General features: G+C 43.0%; 1 protein-coding gene across 1 annotated transcript; it reads left to right on the forward strand.

The window, feature by feature from the left end:
• Positions 1-7,211: 7,211 nt before the first annotated feature.
• On the forward strand, positions 7,212-18,317 carry E2F6 (E2F transcription factor 6). The gene is made up of 7 exons (XM_063440873.1): positions 7,212-7,353; positions 13,816-13,861; positions 14,156-14,372; positions 14,853-15,011; positions 15,329-15,443; positions 16,969-17,116; positions 18,227-18,317. The coding sequence occupies exons 1-7, from the start codon at positions 7,270-7,272 to the stop codon at positions 18,232-18,234; spliced, it is 777 nt and encodes a 258-aa protein (XP_063296943.1). The 5' UTR covers positions 7,212-7,269; the 3' UTR covers positions 18,235-18,317.
• The last annotated feature ends 473 nt before the right edge of the window (positions 18,318-18,790 follow it).

The following is an 18,790-nucleotide window of genomic DNA, read 5'->3' on the forward strand; positions in this document are numbered from 1 at the left end:
CAGGTTCATCTGTACTCCTAAGACATAGTTATTTATACACGAATGCATAATAGATAGGATTTGTTCACATGTTTTACTGTTAAATCGCAATACTGATTTCGCGAAGAATGTTATGCCTACCGAGACAACCTCGAATACTCTAACTACCTGTTGAATCTGTTAACACTACTGATGTCATTGTTACGTTTCAAACTTGAAATAAAAACTAAGATTGTCTAAAAAAAAAAAAAAAAAAAAAAAAAACTAAAAAACAAAATATTTAATCTTTGTGACACTTAAATAGAATTTGCATAATAATTTGGAACAGGGTGTATACTATCACTGAGTTACTCTATATCAAGAGCACTATAGATACACAACAGATTTTTTTGTATCTGTTTTTCCATAGCTGCTAGCATGAAACTTTTTTTTTTTTTAAATTATAATTCTCTTTTAAGTAGTAACAATGTAGGTTGTTTAATTTTCTTGGTAACTACTTTCTCTAGGATTTATACTCTGTTTCGTTGATTGTTTATCTTTTGACTCAGTGTATTTAACCTCTTAACGCCATTACGGCGTTCTATGCCGTCCTGCATTAAATGGGCTTTAAAGCCGTTGCGGCAGCATAGAACGCCGTAACGGCTTGCAGCCCCTGGATATCCGCGGTACTTACCTCCGCCGCGATCTTATATATATGTAACGTGACACGCAGGGCCGGACTGGGAGAAAAATTCGGCCCGGGCATTTTTTTATCACAGCGGCCCACTGAGAAGGGGGCGGGGCAGAGAGGGTGTGTTTCGTCATCACCAATGACAAACACGCCCCCTCTCAAAGTGAGCATGTTGGTTCAATACTCTTCCAGGGCAGACCATGTGCAGAGCTCTGCTAAAGAGCTCTAGCATGAGAAAAAAGCCCTGTATTTGTTCTGCACAGCGCAAGCAAATTTAATAACATGCTTGCACTGTGTTTCCTTGCAATTTGTCTCTGGTGTCTCTATAAATGGATACCAGGAGACAAAAGGGCCAGGAAAGAGTATTGTGCATGTGTTTGGAGCCTGCTTGTGGTATTGCGTGTGTGTAGAGTGAGCTGATTGTGGTGTGGTATTGTGTAACAAGGTCGGTTTTAGTAGTGTTGTGTATTTGGTGTAATGTAATGCATATATGGCTAGGGGCTGTAGAGAATGTGTGTATAGGGGATGTAGTAAGTGTGTGTGTATATAGGTGATGTAGTGTTTGTAGGGGTTGTAGAGAGTGTGTGTTTTAGGGTGTAGTATGTGTTTGTTTACAATGAATCTAGTGTGTTTATAAGGGATCCAGAGTGTGTATTTTAGGAATGAAGTGTGTGTGTGTAGATGGCACAGTGTGTGTGTATACAGGAGTCTAGTGTGTGTTTGAAGGACCCAGAATGTGTAGGAGATCTAGTGAGTGTGTGTATATAAGGATTCAGAGTGTATAAATGGATCTAGTGTGCGTTTATAATCCAGAGTTGGGTAAGGGATCTAGTGTGTGTCTGGGACGTAATGTGTTTAGGAGTGCAGTATGTGTGTGTGTGTGTGTGTGTGTGTATATATATATTCAGAAGTATTGTGTGTGTGTTTGTTTTAAATATGTTTATTGATGTCGCAAATAAAAAGGCGTGAGCAGACTTTTTATGAATCTGAAAATAACAAATGGTTGCCTGCGCAGAGGCATATAAATCGGAGTAATCAAGCAAAAGAATAATTTGGATGTACATTGACTTTGCATCATATGGTATATCAAAGGCATTAGACATGTATATTAATGCATTTTACTGGCTTATTAGTCATTTGGGCAATACCCATGTCTAACTACGTGTGTGATGGCGCTTTCAGCGTGTGTAGCCACATATGTAATTTAATAAACATGCAAATAAGTAAATCAAGAGTATAGAAACTTCCCAAGTTTTTTTTTGTTTCAGATAACACCTACTTTATGTCAGTACTGCGCCTGATAATATTGCGCCTGGCTCAAAAGCTCTTTTTATATCTAGTAGCATGGTTGCATGAGCGCGGTGTAAACACTTGTCCTAGGCCAGTTGTCACCCGTGCATAAGCACGTCTATCATGTCAGTTAATGTACGGCGACCTGACTTAATATATCTAAGTATATGTGTCGTAGAAGCATCACAAGGCTGTGGTAGGTCACGGCCAGCGAACTATGGCGTAGGCCTGGGACAACAATCTACGCAGGAGAGATGAACATCAAATGTAGGAACATAATAAAAGCTGAGCTGATAATAATATGCAAAGTAAGTGAAGGAATATATAAACAGGTGATTGCTGTTTCAAACGGGAGAACTGTAAATCCCTTTATGGTAAAAGCGGTGCCTCCATCTGGTAGCATGAGGCTATAATAAAGCTTAGCTATTAGCAGTGTGGCCTTAACTTAAACGTACACATATTAAAGATCATGTCCCGTGTATATGAGCTCATGTACGAAGGAACATTAACATGGTAGGCCCTTGCGGAGCAGGGTCTAAATTTTAAGCAGTTGAACCACTGAGCTTATCCAGCAGACTGTGAAAGGTTCCCTTTTACAGGGAGAGTCCTGCTTCTTCACTAGATTCGGGATTGTCGTGAGCGATTACAAGAGACGTGGGTGAGTATTTGTATAACTGCTGCTCGTTCATGTACTCCATATAACCATAGATACTCTGCTTCTCAGAAGGTATATGCTGCTCTGCTGCTATGGCTACTGAGGTACAGCATATCCAAAGCAATACCATGACATACGGGGTTAAAGTGGCGGGATGAAGCCAGGTTAAAGCCATGTCTCTGCTATTGTGCAGCCCTCAGGTCGCCGAACCTTCGCCGTCCTCCCCGCGCTGGCCCCAGTTCACCGGCCGGGTCCTCCGCGGCACCGTGGGCACTCAGGGGCAGTGATTGGACCCCACCACAAAGTCCGCAGCTCTCCTGCCCCCTGCACCTCCCCAGCGTCGCGTTGTTCCCCCTGACACGAGTATCCCCAAGTCTCTCCCAGTGCTGGCCGCACGCTTAAGGCTGGTACTCCGCCCCCCCGGCCACCGGTCCGCCGGGTGGGTAGCGCACTCCCGCCTCACAGGGCTCGCGGCAGTGGGGACATGTTTCTCCGGGGACCCCCCATACCCAGAGACTGGGGTACTCACTGCTCTAGCCAGCCTGTGGACCGCGCGGATCGTCCATCTAGTGTCCGGCATCCTCCGGGTCTGCACGAGCCTTCCACGTCAGTCCCCTGTGCTTAATTCTGCTGTGTCCCTCAGGATGTGATGTGGTATGCTGAAGTGGCTCTATGCAGGTGCAGGTGATGTTCCTCGTGTTGGTTGTAGGGCCATCTCGCCCATGCTGTCTGCGGGCTGTATTGCCAGTGGTAAGCTGTCCCTGCTAGTTCAGGGTCTGCGTGTCTCCCCAGGATATCTCCGGTTTCTCCTCCAGATTCCACTCCTGCTGGCTTGCTGTTCTTCATACAGCTTATTGCCAGTATAGGCGGCCATCATGCGCCCCATGTGGGAACTCCCCCTGAGGCGCCGGTCACCGCCATGTGGCCGGGATAGCCCACATTAGGCAGTTCTGTCCCCCGTGCTGATGTCTCGGGGCTGTGGCATTGTGCCGCAGGTGCTGACTGCGGGCGGGTCGGGTGTTCAGCCGCGTGTAGGCCTGGCATGGCCTCTCTAGCTCACCCTGTTTACGGTATGTCGTCCCGTCGGCCTCCAACGATAGCCGGGGTAGTTCCTCTTCCTCTGCTGACAGGTTACCCGGCGTTAGGGTGCCTCGGAACTGTATTTTGAGCATTTTTGCTCTGAGCAACGCCGGAGCTCATGTAGATGGCGTCTGGTCGGCCCGGCGGCCCGGCCCCGCCCCCTGTGTGTGTGTTTGGTGCAGTGGGTGTCTGTGAGGGATGTAGTGTGTATGTGAAGGGTGCAGTATGTGTGTGCGATGAATGCTGTGTTTGAGGGGTGCTGTGTGTGATGTGTGTGTGGGTGCTGTGTGTGAGGGTGCTGTTTATGATGTGTGTGATGGGTGCTGTGTATGATGTGTGTGATGGGTGCTGTGTATGATGTGTGTAAGGGTGCTGGGTGTGAGAGTGCTGGGTGTGATGGGTGTGAGAGTGCTGGGTGTGATGGGTGTGAGAGTGCTGGGTGTGATGGGTGTGAGAGTGCTGGGTGTGATGGGTGTGAGAGTGATGGGTGTGAGAGTGCTGTGTGTGATGGGGTGAGAGAGTGCTGTGTGTGATGGGGTGAGAGAGTGCTGTGTGTGATGGGGTGAGAGAGTGCTGTGTGTGATGGGGTGAGAGAGTGCTGTGTGTGATGGGGTGAGAGAGTGCTGTGTGTGATGGGGTATGAGAGTGCTGTGTGTGATGGGGTATGAGAGTGCTGTGTGTGATGGGGTATGAGAGTGCTGTGTGTGATGGGTGTGAGAGTGCTGTGTGTGATGGGTGTGAGAGTGCTGTGTGTGATGGGTGTGAGAGTGCTGTGAGTGCTGTGTGTGAGAGTGCTGTGTGTGAGAGTGCTGTGTGCGAGAGTGCTGTGTGCGATGGGGTGTGAGAGTGCTGTGTGTGATGGGTGTGAGAGTGCTGTGTGTGATGGGGTGTGAGAGTGCTGTGTGTGATGGGGTGAGAGAGTGCTGTGTGTGATGGGGTGAGAGAGTGCTGTGTGTGATGGGGTGAGAGAGTGCTGTGTGTGATGGGGTATTAGAGTGCTGTGTGTGATGGGGTATGAGAGTGCTGTGTGTGATGGGTGTGAGAGTGCTGTGTGTGATGGGGTGAGAGAGTGCTGTGTGTGATGGGGTGAGAGAGTGCTGTGTGTGATGGGGTATTAGAGTGCTGTGTGTGATGGGGTATTAGAGTGCTGGGTGTGCTGGGTGTGAGAGTGCTGGGTGTGAGAGCGCTGGGTGTGAGAGCGCTGGGTGTGAGAGCGCTGGGTGTGAGAGCGCTGGGTGTGAGAGCGCTGGGTGTGAGTGCGCTGGGTGTGAGTGCGCTGGGTGTGATGGGTTGAGACTGATGTGTGTGAATATTAGAAGGGATTTTGTGTGTGTATGTTTGGGGGGTAAAAAAAAAAATAATAGTTATAATGTTATAATAGCAGTTATAATGTCCCCCCCCCCCCCCCCTCTTACCTTTAGCCTGGGAGGGGGGGGACCGGCATATCTTGGAGGGGGGACCGGCGCTCGCACACCATCCCTGGTGGTCCAGTGGGTGAGTGAACTCCAGCCTGCGAGGCTAGAGTTCACGCTCGCGAGATCCGGTCGTTGCCATGGCAACGCGCCGGATCTCGCGAGAGGAACCCAGCGGAGCTGCAAGATAGAGCTCCGCCGGGTCCTCTCCCTCCCTCCCCAGCCGCAGATCTATTCAAGTGGGCCGGTGAGGGAGATCTTTGATCTCCCCACCGGCCCTTCATGGCACACAGCGGGCCGGCGCTCGGATAGTGCCGGCCCTGCATAGACCGGCAGGGGAGATCCTGGGACTTCCCCTGCCGGCCTCGGCCCATGGCCACCGCGGCCCACCGGGCATTTGCCCGGTGTGCCCGATGGCCAGTCCGGGCCTGGTGACACGTAAGGAATTTTAATGTTAATATAAGTACCTATATTAATCTTAAAATACACTTAGAATGACGTTACATATATATAAGATATATATATTATATATAATACATCTATGTATATTTTATGTTTATATATATATGTATAATTACAATAGTAAATAAATAAAATAATAAAATAAATAAATAAAATATTTTTAAAAATGTTTTAATAAATTATATATACATATGTAATCTCATTCTAACTGTATTTTGTTATTAATACATATATATTGGTAACAAAATACACTTAGAATGACATTCTATATATATCTATCTATATATAAAATACAAAGAACTCCAAATATTTATATATAGATAAATATATATAATTACATAAATAACTACATAAGTATACACGGGAATTTAAATACATATATATGTATATATATAAAAATTCTACGTGTATGCGTAAGTAATATTTTAACATAATATGTGATTTAATTAATTAAAATTTGATTGACGTGCCTGACAACCCAGACAGCAAGTGCAGAGAATTAAATTTGCACGCGCTATATTTAACCCTGTAACTTTCCAAGACACCATAAAACCTGTACATGGGGGTTACTGTTTTACTCGGGAGACAAATATTAGTGTTTCAAAATGATAAATTGTATTACAACGATGATATATTTAATAAAAGTGATGGCATACCATTTGAAAAAGTAGACAACCCAAGGTATTGCAAATGGGGTATGTCCAGTCATTTTTAGTAGCCACTTAGTCACGAACACTGGCCAAATATTAGTTTTTTTGCTTTTTTTCACACAAAAACAAATATGAACGCTAACTTTGGCCAGTGTTTGTGACTAAGTGGCTACTATACAAGACTGGACATACCTGACTTGCAATACCTTGAGTTGTCTACTTTTGCAAATGGTATGCCATCATGGGGTAATTCTCATTCCTGGGCTACCACACAGTCTCAAAGGCAACATAACCAGCCTGGCAAATTTCAATTTGAAAAAACTGAAAAATGTAACATGCTATATTTGACCCTTTAACTTTCCAAAACACAGTGAAAACTGTTAATGGGGGGTACTGTTGTACTTGTGAGACTTTGCTGAATCCAGATATGGGCTTTTTTTTTTGCAGTGAAAGGTAACAGTATTGTGACATTTACAGCTAAAATGTCTACAAATTTTTTTAGAAATCTTAATTTCTCACAGTTTTTTTATTTTATTCATAATAAATTATGTTTCAAATATAAATATTTGATATGAAATGAAAGCCCTGTTTCCCCTGAATAAAATGATATATAATAAGTGTGGGTGCATTTAATATGAAAGAGGGGAACTACGGGTGAACAGACATATAGCGCAAATGCCAGTTTTTGTTTACATTTTGTTTTGATCAGAACGTGTACTATTGACTCCGTCCTGAAGGGGTTAATAAAGATGTTTTGTTTATGAAATGCTCATACTCAAGGGGGGGTGGTAACAGTGCCAGGCTGAGCGAAATATAACTTCAGCTCTACACACTAGAGTTCAAACATACGGCCTGGTATGAAATCTATGGCACTCAAGCAAAACAGGACTCCGAACAAATGGCCGCTGCAATATGTCGCCACAGCTTATGTCTCTAGCGTATGCATCACACCATGCCTGGAGCGCGGCATTCTGGGATTGTTTGTGTCGGCCGCCGGAAGCCGAGCTCGGCGATTGGCTGCTGGCCGTCCCGGAGTGATGTCATGTGACTGGCTTTCCGGGTGCGGTAAACATGTCTGTGGCGGAGCCCTGTAGTCCGGAGGGGCAGAGCGAGGCCCTGGGGGAGCTGGGCGAGGAGGAGCACGGAGCGGAGCCGGTGAGTGGGAGCGGAGCATGCCGGGAGCCGGTGCGGGGCCCAACGGGATCACAGGAGGGGGAGGAACCACCAGCAGTCAGCTCATTGGATCCACATGGCGGCAGTGTGCAGCCAGGGGTGGGCCTTACAGCCGGGCGGGGGCGGATACCCTATCATACGGAATCACAGACTGCCTGACTGCCGGGTACACACTGACTGCCGGGTACACACTGACTGCCTGACTGCCGGGTACACACTGACTGCCTGACTGCCGGGTACACACTGACTGCCTGACTGCCGGGTACACACTGACTGCCGGGTACACACTGACTGCCGGGTACACACTGACTGCCGGGTACACACTGACTGCCGGGTACACACTGACTGCCGGGTACACACTGACTGCCGGGTACACACTGACTGCCGGGTACACACTGACTGACTGACTGCCGGGTACACACTGACTGACTGACTGCCGGGTACACACTGACTGACTGACTGCCGGGTACACACTGACTGACTGACTGCCGGGTACACACTGACTGACTGACTGCCGGGTACACACTGACTGACTGACTGCCGGGTACACACTGACTGACTGACTGCCGGGTACACACTGACTGACTGACTGCCGGGTACACACTGACTGACTGACGGGTACACACTGACTGACTGACGGGTACACACTGACTGACTGACGGGTACACACTGACTGACTGACGGGTACACACTGACTGACTGACGGGTACACACTGACTGACTGACGGGTACACACTGACTGCCGGGTACACACTGACTGCCGGGTACACACTGACTGCCGGGTACACACTGACTGCCGGGTACACACTGACTGACTGACTGACTGCCGGGTACACACTGACTGACTGACTGACTGCCGGGTACACACTGACTGACTGACTGACTGCCGGGTACACACTGACTGACTGACTGACTGCCGGGTACACACTGACTGACTGACTGCCGGGTACACACTGACTGACTGACTGCCGGGTACACACTGACTGACTGACTGACTGCCGGGTACACACTGACTGGCTGACTGACTGCCGGGTACACACTGACTGGCTGACTGACTGCCGGGTACACACTGACTGGCTGACTGACTGCCGGGTACACACTGACTGGCTGACTGACTGCCGGGTACACACTGACTGGCTGACTGACTGCCGGGTACACACTGACTGGCTGACTGACTGCCGGGTACACACTGACTGGCTGACTGACTGCCGGGTACACACTGACTGGCTGACTGACTGCCGGGTACACACTGACTGACTGACTGACTGCCGGGTACACACTGACTGACTGACTGACTGCCGGGTACACACTGACTGGCTGACTGACTGCCGGGTACACACTGACTGGCTGACTGACTGCCGGGTACACACTGACTGGCTGACTGACTGCCGGGTACACACTGACTGGCTGACTGACTGCCGGGTACACACTGACTGGCTGACTGACTGCCGGGTACACACTGACTGGCTGACTGACTGCCGGGTACACACTGACTGGCTGACTGACTGCCGGGTACACACTGACTGGCTGACTGACTGCCGGGTACACACTGACTGGCTGACTGACTGCCGGGTACACACTGACTGGCTGACTGACTGCCGGGTACACACTGACTGGCTGACTGACTGCCGGGTACACACTGACTGGCTGACTGACTGCCGGGTACACACTGACTGGCTGACTGACTGCCGGGTACACACTGACTGGCTGACTGACTGACTGACTGCCGGGTACACACTGACTGACTGACTGACTGCCGGGTACACACTGACTGACTGACTGACTGCCGGGCACACACTGACTGCCGGGCACACACTGACTGCCGGGCACACACTGACTGCCGGGCACACACTGACTGCCGGGCACACACTGACTGCCGGGCACACACTGACTGACTGCCGGGCACACACTGACTGACTGACTGACTGCCGGGTACGCACTGACTGACTGACTGACTGCCGGGTACGCACTGACTGACTGACTGACTGCCGGGCACGCACTCACTCACTGACTGCCGGGCACGCACTCACTCACTGACTGCCGGGCACGCACTCACTGCCTGACTGCCGGGCACGCACTGCCGGTCGGGTACACACTGCTTGATTGCCTGCCGGGTATTCGCTTAATGACTGACTGCCTGTCTGGTACTTACTGCCTGCCTTTCTAGTATTCATTGCCGGGTAATTACTGACTGCTGGGCACTGTGAGGATGGGAATGGGCACTTTCTGACTGAGCAACTTGGTTGTGAATAGAGGTAATTTGTGACCAGACTGTTTTAGGATAGGAGGGAACACTTAATGTTGAACAGGGTGCATTTCCTGACTGGCTGGGTAGTCTGAAGATGGAAGCGGTCATTTTGGGTGGGCAAATGAAGAGTGCTATTAATTGAGTGTCTTGCGTGCATCATTCTGTTTACCTCAGTAATATAGCTTTCCCAAATAAAAATAAAATTAGCTATGTTTTTGTTTTGGTTTTTCTTAAATGTGTTCACATTTATTTATTCATAAACTATTTTACCAGGAAGGATACATTGAGGTTTCTCTCGTTTTCAAGTATGTCCTGGGACGTGTGTATATTTATCCATTTCTGTTTTTTATTTTTTTAATCACTTCAAAATTCCTTGCACACATGACTTTTTCAAGTATTGTATGCATACCGCCTTGGAAGTAAAATTATTATTTATTTATTTTTTACTCTGAGATTGTTTAACACATTGGAATTGATCCAAGACCATTAAAGTTTGCAAGTTCTGTGATATATATTATAAAAAATGATGTGGGGAAATGGTATAATTAGATAGATCTGTAAACATCAAGGAGACCATCTGAACTACCTCATTGTGAGATGTTTAGCAATAGTTGTATTTCAGTGCCTAAATGGCAAAAGTAAATGAGAGAAATGGCAGAGATAATCCAATTCAAGCTCTGCTACTGGCAAAACAATTACATTCCTGAACAGTCTAAATGAAGTTTTCATAAAGATTCTATCTTCATGAAAATTCTCAAGCGTTTGTCAGATTCCTTTTACTGTCTATTAACTTTTGAAATGTGAAAGTCGTCACAGGGGTGCTGCTGTGAGTGTCCTTGCCAGCGAAGCATTTAATCTAATAAATCGGGTCACATTGCCCAAAGTCCTTTCATTTGAAGAGCCTTGTTCTGCACATCTGCTGTAAACAAAGCTATGTTGTAAAGATGTATCTGAGCTCCTTTCATTCAATTTGTCTATTGTCTGAAGCCATCCGCAATGCAAAACATCATTAATTGCTTCTGTGCTAATTGTTTAACACATTATGCTAGTCTGAACTAAAGGGGGGAAAAGGTAACTGCATAAAAGGCTGATGTGCTAGCATACGTTACATTTTACTGGAGTAACGTACACCTGCCCCAACTCTAGCTGTGACTAGAAATACCACCTAAAGATCCACAATGGTAGAATTACTTTACATGGATATTTGAGTTGAACATGTTAAAGGCCATTTGATAGAAATGGTATAAAGCATACTATATTTTTATGTAAAACTTTCTTTTCAGCTCAAGAATATCATTAAATTTGCATTAATGAACTGTTACTTGAAATCCAAAAAGTTTATTGGGCTACTAAACATAAAGAAAATGTGAGCTCTTACTAGACCAGCTAGTGCTCTAAGCCAGCTCTGGCCTTTCTCAGTAGTAAACCTGAGCATAATGTGATTTAATCACGTTCATATTTGGGAATCTTCTGTACAAAGAAGGCAAACGTTGCAGACTACTAAAAAGTGTATATATTTTCCTTTCAATGTTTTAAAAAATGTTTTTTTTTTTTTTTTATTGGAATTATAGACCGGGAAAAAAAAGGATGTAGTCCCAGTGTTACAGATCCAGTAACTTGGTAAATAATAATATAGTATCAATGGAACATACATCATTTTGTTACATTATCACATAGAGAAATAGCAATGTTTGTTAGTCAGATGAATACCAGTTGACCAAAGACCTTTTCTTTGTAATACTTCGTCAATTTATCATTTGAAAAGCTTGTCTAAAATAATACATTGTCAGGTACCACACACATCCCCCTCCCCCCCCCCCCCCCTCCCCTCCAATAGAGAATATCATGGGGTGTAAGCATAAACGACACCCGCGCTTGGAGACAAACATACAGCCGGACATCAGGCTCTCCATTGAGAGGCCTACCCTGCTGGTGCCTTCCAAGATGGCGCCCGAGGCTCAACACAGCTCAGAGATCTCTGAGGAAGAGGAGCCTAGTCGCTTACCTGATCCTGGCAGCACTTGTCACTCCACAAAGGACAACATCAGAAGGCTGCTAGTTGATCTGAGTCAGGTGTGGAAAGCAGACTTCCAGAAGACTCAGGCAGAGATTGGTGAAATCTAAAAATTAAAAAAAATTAGAGTATAGGCAGTGGAGGAGAGAGAAACCTCTGAAGACGCCCAACTCCAGAAGACTAAGAGTCAGCGGGAATACCTCAAAGACCAGGTCTGACAGCTGAATCAGGCAGTGGTCCTAAAGAAAGACTCGACTCCAATGCCAAAATGTATGCCTAAGAGGAATACCTGAGGAGGTGGGCGGGGAGGAATTGCTGCAGTTTGTGCAGAGGTTGATAGCATCTATGGGTCTCAGAGAGAATGCTGATCTGCCATGTATCATAGCATGTTCCTCATTCACAAACCCGCTACCACTCCTGCGGGTGCAGACAGACATAATAGTAGTTACTAGACACATAACAGCGAGATCTGCCATAATGATTCGCTCCAGAGAAATGGGCACAGTGCACTTTGAGGGGCATTCTGCAGTGCTTTAGAGTGACCTTCCATTCACCTTTCTCAAAAAAAAAGGAAATGGTTTGCTCCGTTTGCCAGGAGTCTACGTGACCATTCCATTAAATATCGCTGATCCCTCGCGGTGCAGAAACACTCACTCTTTCACTGAAGACGCAATACGCTCTTTTGTACTTTTGGCCTGATGACCCTACCAAGAAAGAGAAAAGAAACACCAGAGACACCGCCAACAAGGGCTAAAAATCCTGAAAAGGGCAGCTCAAGACCTGTTAAGGGACTGGGTGGTGGTACCATATGCAGGCTTTCCACAAGGCCTTAGTGGACCAATGACATCCAGGCAACTATATATAGTTTTATAGCCCGCGTTTTGGAATCTCTGGTATGCACGTTATGTTACCGATCATCTTACCACAGGCAATGTTAGCCATCTCCTTTAATCTCAATTCACGTATAATGTTTAAATTCTCTATTCCCATAACGTGTCTTGTATATTTTGATATTAACATTCTCTGATATTGACAAAGCTGTATACTAAGTGTATAAACACTAATAAAATACAAATTTAATAAAAAAAATTCAATCAATCTAGTAGCTAGTAACACAGTGATTTTATTTATCTTCTCATATCTCAAATCTCATTTGATCTGACCATTTAAATGCTATTGTTATTCCAAGAATCTTTCCTCTCTGCCCATATCCTCATAGCTTTTTAATTGGAAACAGACTACTGCTGTATCTTTTTCGTGGTTGGTGGAAAAACTGAATTTTATTCATACTTATGAAAAAATATCTCATTATCTTAGAAGAAAGTGCTTGACAAAGTTTGATATCCCTGGACCAATTTCCTCTTAATGCTCTAGGTGGCGTTTAGATACCTTCTTCTATACTGAGATTCATATTGTATAATTATAACCTGTGTGCTATTGTCCTACTTGTGATTCGAGCACATGTCACCATTTCCTTTTTTGTGTGTATACTATGATACTTTTCTTTGTATTTGGAATGCTTCATTGTATTTTACTAAGCATTGTTTTTATGGTTTGTATCATTTTGTAGAACTCTATAAAATATATAGTGAATTGCAATTGCAACACTTTCTATTTTTATATAACTTTACATCCTTCTTAGTTCTAGTTCTCTGTAGTGATATGATAGTTGTATTGTTCTTCTATATTACATGATCTTTTATATCACTGGACGAGTCATGTTTTCAACTCACATGGTGCACCTTTTATGATGTCAAAAACTGCATTGCTTAGATGTGGCTGATACAGTGTAGCACTCTCCTGCTCTGCGCGGAATAGATGGGAGTGATAATCTCAGGCCTCAGTAACTGCCTCAATGAATTATACCTTCCTTGTATTCAGAGGCTGGTGGAGGGGATAGGGATAGAGACAGATATTGTCTCTCTCTTGTCCAGCACCTCTCCAAGCAAGTTAGGAAGGGGTGGAAGACTGAATTAATAGTTGCAGTTTCAAATACTAACTGAACCCCATTAATCTTTGGCAGGCCAGGATATGTATATATAAATTTTTAAATAATGCTGAATGGAAGATCACACACAACATTTATGTCTCCAGAACCTCTAAATGGCATTATTTTCTCACTATACACGCTTCACTGTGTTATGCAATTTCTAACTTTTGTGTTTCGTTCTACTTTTTGTAGGGAAAGCCAAGCATTGCCAATGATGAAATTCAAATGAAGATGAAAAGTAAGTCCTCCTGTATGATTTTGCTGTATCAGTCATATAGTCAGAAATATGTGATTTGAGAGTTATGAAAACCAGAACTCTCCAACTGGTATCAAGACCCCCAATAACTATTGCCATTAAAGAGGTGCAATGGGTACCCACACTTGTTAGAAGCAACATGTGTCTAGAAAGATAAACGTCTTTGAACGCTGATGTGAGAGTGATATTTATTTTTGTCTCCATCTTTTGTTGCATAACATTGCACTTCGTTCTTAGTTGTGCATTAACTTGTCTCTATGCTGCTCTACTTTACAGAGTCTTTGAGGTTGCCAAGACCTAGATTTGATGTGTCTTTGTTCTATTTGACCCGTAAATTCATGGACATCATTAAGGCTGCCCCAGATGGAATTGTGGATCTAAATGAGGTTGCCAAAGTTCTAGGGGTGCGGAAAAGACGAGTATATGATATCACTAATGTGCTAGACGGGATACAGCTAATCCAAAAGAGGTCTAAAAACCTGGTCCAGTGGGTGTAAGTGCATTCTAAAGCAATTTGTATTGTTATTATAATTTATATAGTGTCACCATATACTTAAGTGCTTTACATTTATAGAAAGGGAATATTTGAGGGTGGAGAAGGCCCTGCTCAAATGAGGTTACGATCTATGACAATTTAAAGTAGATGGGTGTATATCGTTTGGTGTTTTGCCCAAGGGCACTTACAGGTAAGGTAGTGTGGCTGGAATTCAAACCTGGGTCACATCTGTCCATTCAAAGGTACATTAATAAAGTGATCTGTGTTTTGGTAATGCTTCACAAAGAGGCCCAGACTATAAATTTCACTCCTTTCTGCTAAGTGCATGGCTCTAGTTCTTAAAATGAAAAACATTTTACAAACCGTGCTTTAGTGCATATGTTTCTGTGTTATTGGTGTTCCATATTTATATTCTTTTTTGGGTAGATTGTGCCTATATTCTGTTGACCGATATGATATTTAGGATTTAATTTGCAGGGGAACAGATTTCAATCACAGTGGAACGGAGATACCCTTGCAGCAGAGGCTTCGAAATGATATTAGCGACCTCACAGCCATGGAAGAAGCTTTGGATGATTTAATCCGGGACTGTGCACACCAGTTATTTCAATTAGCAGAAGACCGTTCAAACAAAAAATATCCTTTTTTTGTTTTGTTTAAATCTCTTCTTTTTTTTCTTTTTTTTTTTAGCTCATGAATATCTTTTGCATTCCTTGTACTGCTGTTTTGATAAATTTCTGAATATTTATATTTTCCAACAGATATGAATTTCCATATTCAGAAACAGTGGATAGTTTGTACTAACAATTGCCTTTTATAAAATTGTAGACATTTAAGGTTTTTATTTATTTCGGACAATTCTATTATTTCATTGATTTTAAATTCCAGTTGCTATTAAATAACACCGTTTATTCTACTTAGAACTTAATGCTCCTTAACTTAAACTGTCAAACATTTGCGTATGTGTCTTTTCAAGATATCCACAGAATTGAAGACTACCATGAACAGATTGTCTTGGCTGTCAAAGCTCCTGAAGAAACAAGATTAGAAGTTCCAACACCGAATGAAGTAGGTATTTCTTTGGACACAATTTTCTCAAACACTGGGGTTGATCACATTCAGTTATTGGATAATTATCAACATTTTCTGATAGCTTTCATATACTTTTGCCATCTCTATGATCTCAAGGTACATAAAAGACTAAAATAATAGTGCAACTCTGTTTAGAAAACAATGCTGTCATCAGTCAATTGAAATTTCACTCACAGTCCTGGGAGCTGTGATATCCATTCTAATATTCATGTGTTAGTGACTTTTCAGGCACGGGCTCAGTATCACATATGAATTCGCAGAACATAATGTTTCATGCATTAAAGTTTTTTTATTTTACTCCAACCCATAAAAGCATATAAAAATAAATACCTCTTCCAAGTTCTCGTGTGCGAGGATAAAACGGGCTGCTGCTCACGGAACGCACTTTGATGAATCTGCTTTAGTAATACAGTTCTGCCGATACAATTTTCGCGCTCTTCAAAGATCACCGACTTGTTTGTCGTCATCTCTGTTCTGTCTATGTGTTTCGATATCTGGAACAATTGACAGCCTAACATCACATGTAACTTTTGTGGGATTTAATCCACTCTCATGTGTTGCATTGCTTATTCTACATTTATTTCCCTAAGGATTTTTTAATACATTCCTTTCATTTTAGCATTCTGCTCACATAAAGCATATGATATCACCCAAAAGCGGTCACATTCTTGATTTTTATCTAACCAAAATTTGCTAGTTAATCTTATTTTCCTTATACTACTTGTCATGTGACAAAAAAAGTAAATATATGGAATGGAATATATGGAATCTCATTTTACAAACTATATTATTTTTCAGTTACTAGGTGCAAATAAATATATATATGCGCACACAATACAAAGTTCCTTGTACTTTGCCAGTAGGCTTGCCGGGTGCCAGTCCTTTTAGGGATATTTGTATAGACAAATTGAAAATGTAGGCTGCACTCACTGTCTTTTGATATCAATGGTGTTTTATTTAATCAAAAAAGCAGATCAACGTTTCGGTCCTCGCAGGGACCTTCCTCAGGATCAAGTGACATGGTGTTACTTTATCCTGAGGAAGGTCCCTGCGAGGACCGAAACGTTGATCTGCTTTTTTGATGAAATAAAACACCATTGATATCAAAAGACCGTGAGTGCAGCCTACATTTTCAATTTGTCTATATATATGTAGCCAGTAGGGGGCAGTAGTTTTACATTGCTCCAATGCTGTTTTTAGTATGATACTGTGAAAGACCGGAAAAGAAGATGGCGGGGAAAATGTTTTACTAGACTTGTGGGTTTTTCAAATCTATTTTGAAAATATTGTTGGACAAGAAGAATGTAAGGAGGCACTTCCTTGCTACTAAACGAAAGAAAATTAATTGCATTGTTAAAATTATAGCTTTCCATATTTAAAGACGGTCAAAATATGGTAACATGCAAGTACATGTTTTTTTAAAAAAATAAATGTTACTACCTTATGTTCCTGAACACACACACCAAAAAAAATCAATTTAATTTTTTTTTTTTTTTAAAAGGAATGCATAGAAATTCATATCAAGAGTAGAAAGGGCCCCATCGATGTGTATTTATGTGAAGTGGAACAGGAAAGCACAAACCAGAAACCTTTCGAACACTTGACGAAGACCCTTAAAATGGAGCCAGACCCAATTCTAATTGACGACGGTAAAAAAATGAAGAACCACATAAATCTGTACAGAGCTGCTGAAGTCTGGGCTTTAACCCCTTAAGAAACAATAATGTTCATTTGCTTTACAATTTTGTCCTTAAAGACTATGCACCATGATTTGTCCTTGTTCTTTAACTTGAGCAGCTATAGATAGGCCTACATTTAAATGAGTCGGACATTAAATGTTGCAAGTAACCTGTATATTAAATTCAGTATGCATGGTAAGCATATTGATTATTGATAATGCTACATGTCATCTATGCGATCACAACGGAAGCAGTGAACATAAACAAATTAGCACTGTTTAAAGGCACACTATAGGCACAATAATCGCTTTGTTCCATTGAAGTACTTATGATGCCGGAGGACTTCTGGTGCCTGCTGAACCGTTAATGTTAAACTATTTTCAAACAGTGTAACACTGAATGTTGGTCTCTAGCCCTCACTAGAGACATGTTTAAGGTCAAGTTATACTCTGCCTTAGCCATACCATCCTATTCATCACAGTTGGTACAGTTTGGTAGCAAACTGTACCAAATGTGATGAATAGGATGAATGAATGCTTTAGGGTACCTCTTTACACCATAACCTCTACAGGGAGTGTAAGTGGTTATCATAGTTTGAATATCCCTTTAAAACATACTCTCTTGATGTGATCTGCTGGTAATGGGTTTTGGAAAACACCCTACAAGTTATTTTCAGAAGTCGATATGTCATACCTTGATACCTGGGGTTTAGCTGCCTTCCAGGAGATTTCAATAAAGTGAATTGTGTGTTGACATTGGAGTTGCTAAATTTTGGTAAAACAAAAAACACATTGAGACTCTTCACTTCTTTCTTACATTGAATTCTGCATGGCAACTGTAAGTGCACCACAACTCACTTTATACCAAAATATAACCTGTCGATATTCAGCGAGTTTAAAAAAATTTTAGCCTCAAAGACTGAATTTGAAAAATTCTCCAAGTCAATTGCGTTTTCAATTCAGCTATTTTAATCTAACTTTTTAATTTACTTTAATTTCCTGCCAGTACTCACTTTAGGGAATAACTCCTTTTATATGTTACTATGATACTATGTCTAACATTCCATTCTTTATTTTACAGACGAGTAGAAGTAGAAGATCTGTTTCTTTGGGCAGTGAGCTTTGCACAGACTCTTTCCTGGATACACTATTTTATCAATTGCAGTAAATACCTCTGAACTTCGGTTTAAACAATATCAAGTCCTTTACAGAGATGACCTTTTTAAATCATGGAAAAGACACACAGTTAAATGTCTGTGTAGACTAACAGAATTTAAATCCGTATGTTGCACGTGTGCTATGGAACTGGAAGACACGTTGTTTCTTCTTTTTGTATAATAATGAGCAGTAGAGTGATCATGATTTGCTTGTCCTCTTCAACTGACAGAAGAATACTGAAATGTGGATTTCTTGGTTCTGATGGATATGTTTACTAATCAGCAATGGACGGTTACATTTCCTGCTCTATCAAACCAAGATCCTCTGATTTCAGCAACAACAAAAATAAACCCTCTGAATTTACTCTGCAGTATTCATAGAGAAACATTACAGGTTGTTAAATAACAACGTTGTAAACTGCAGTCAGAACTTCTGTAATCAAAATACAAGCACCTTCGAGCTTAATGTATAGATCCATTTTGTTTTC

Source organism: Pelobates fuscus, chromosome 2, assembly GCF_036172605.1.
Source record: "Pelobates fuscus isolate aPelFus1 chromosome 2, aPelFus1.pri, whole genome shotgun sequence".
Taxonomy (NCBI): Eukaryota; Metazoa; Chordata; class Amphibia; order Anura; family Pelobatidae; genus Pelobates; species Pelobates fuscus.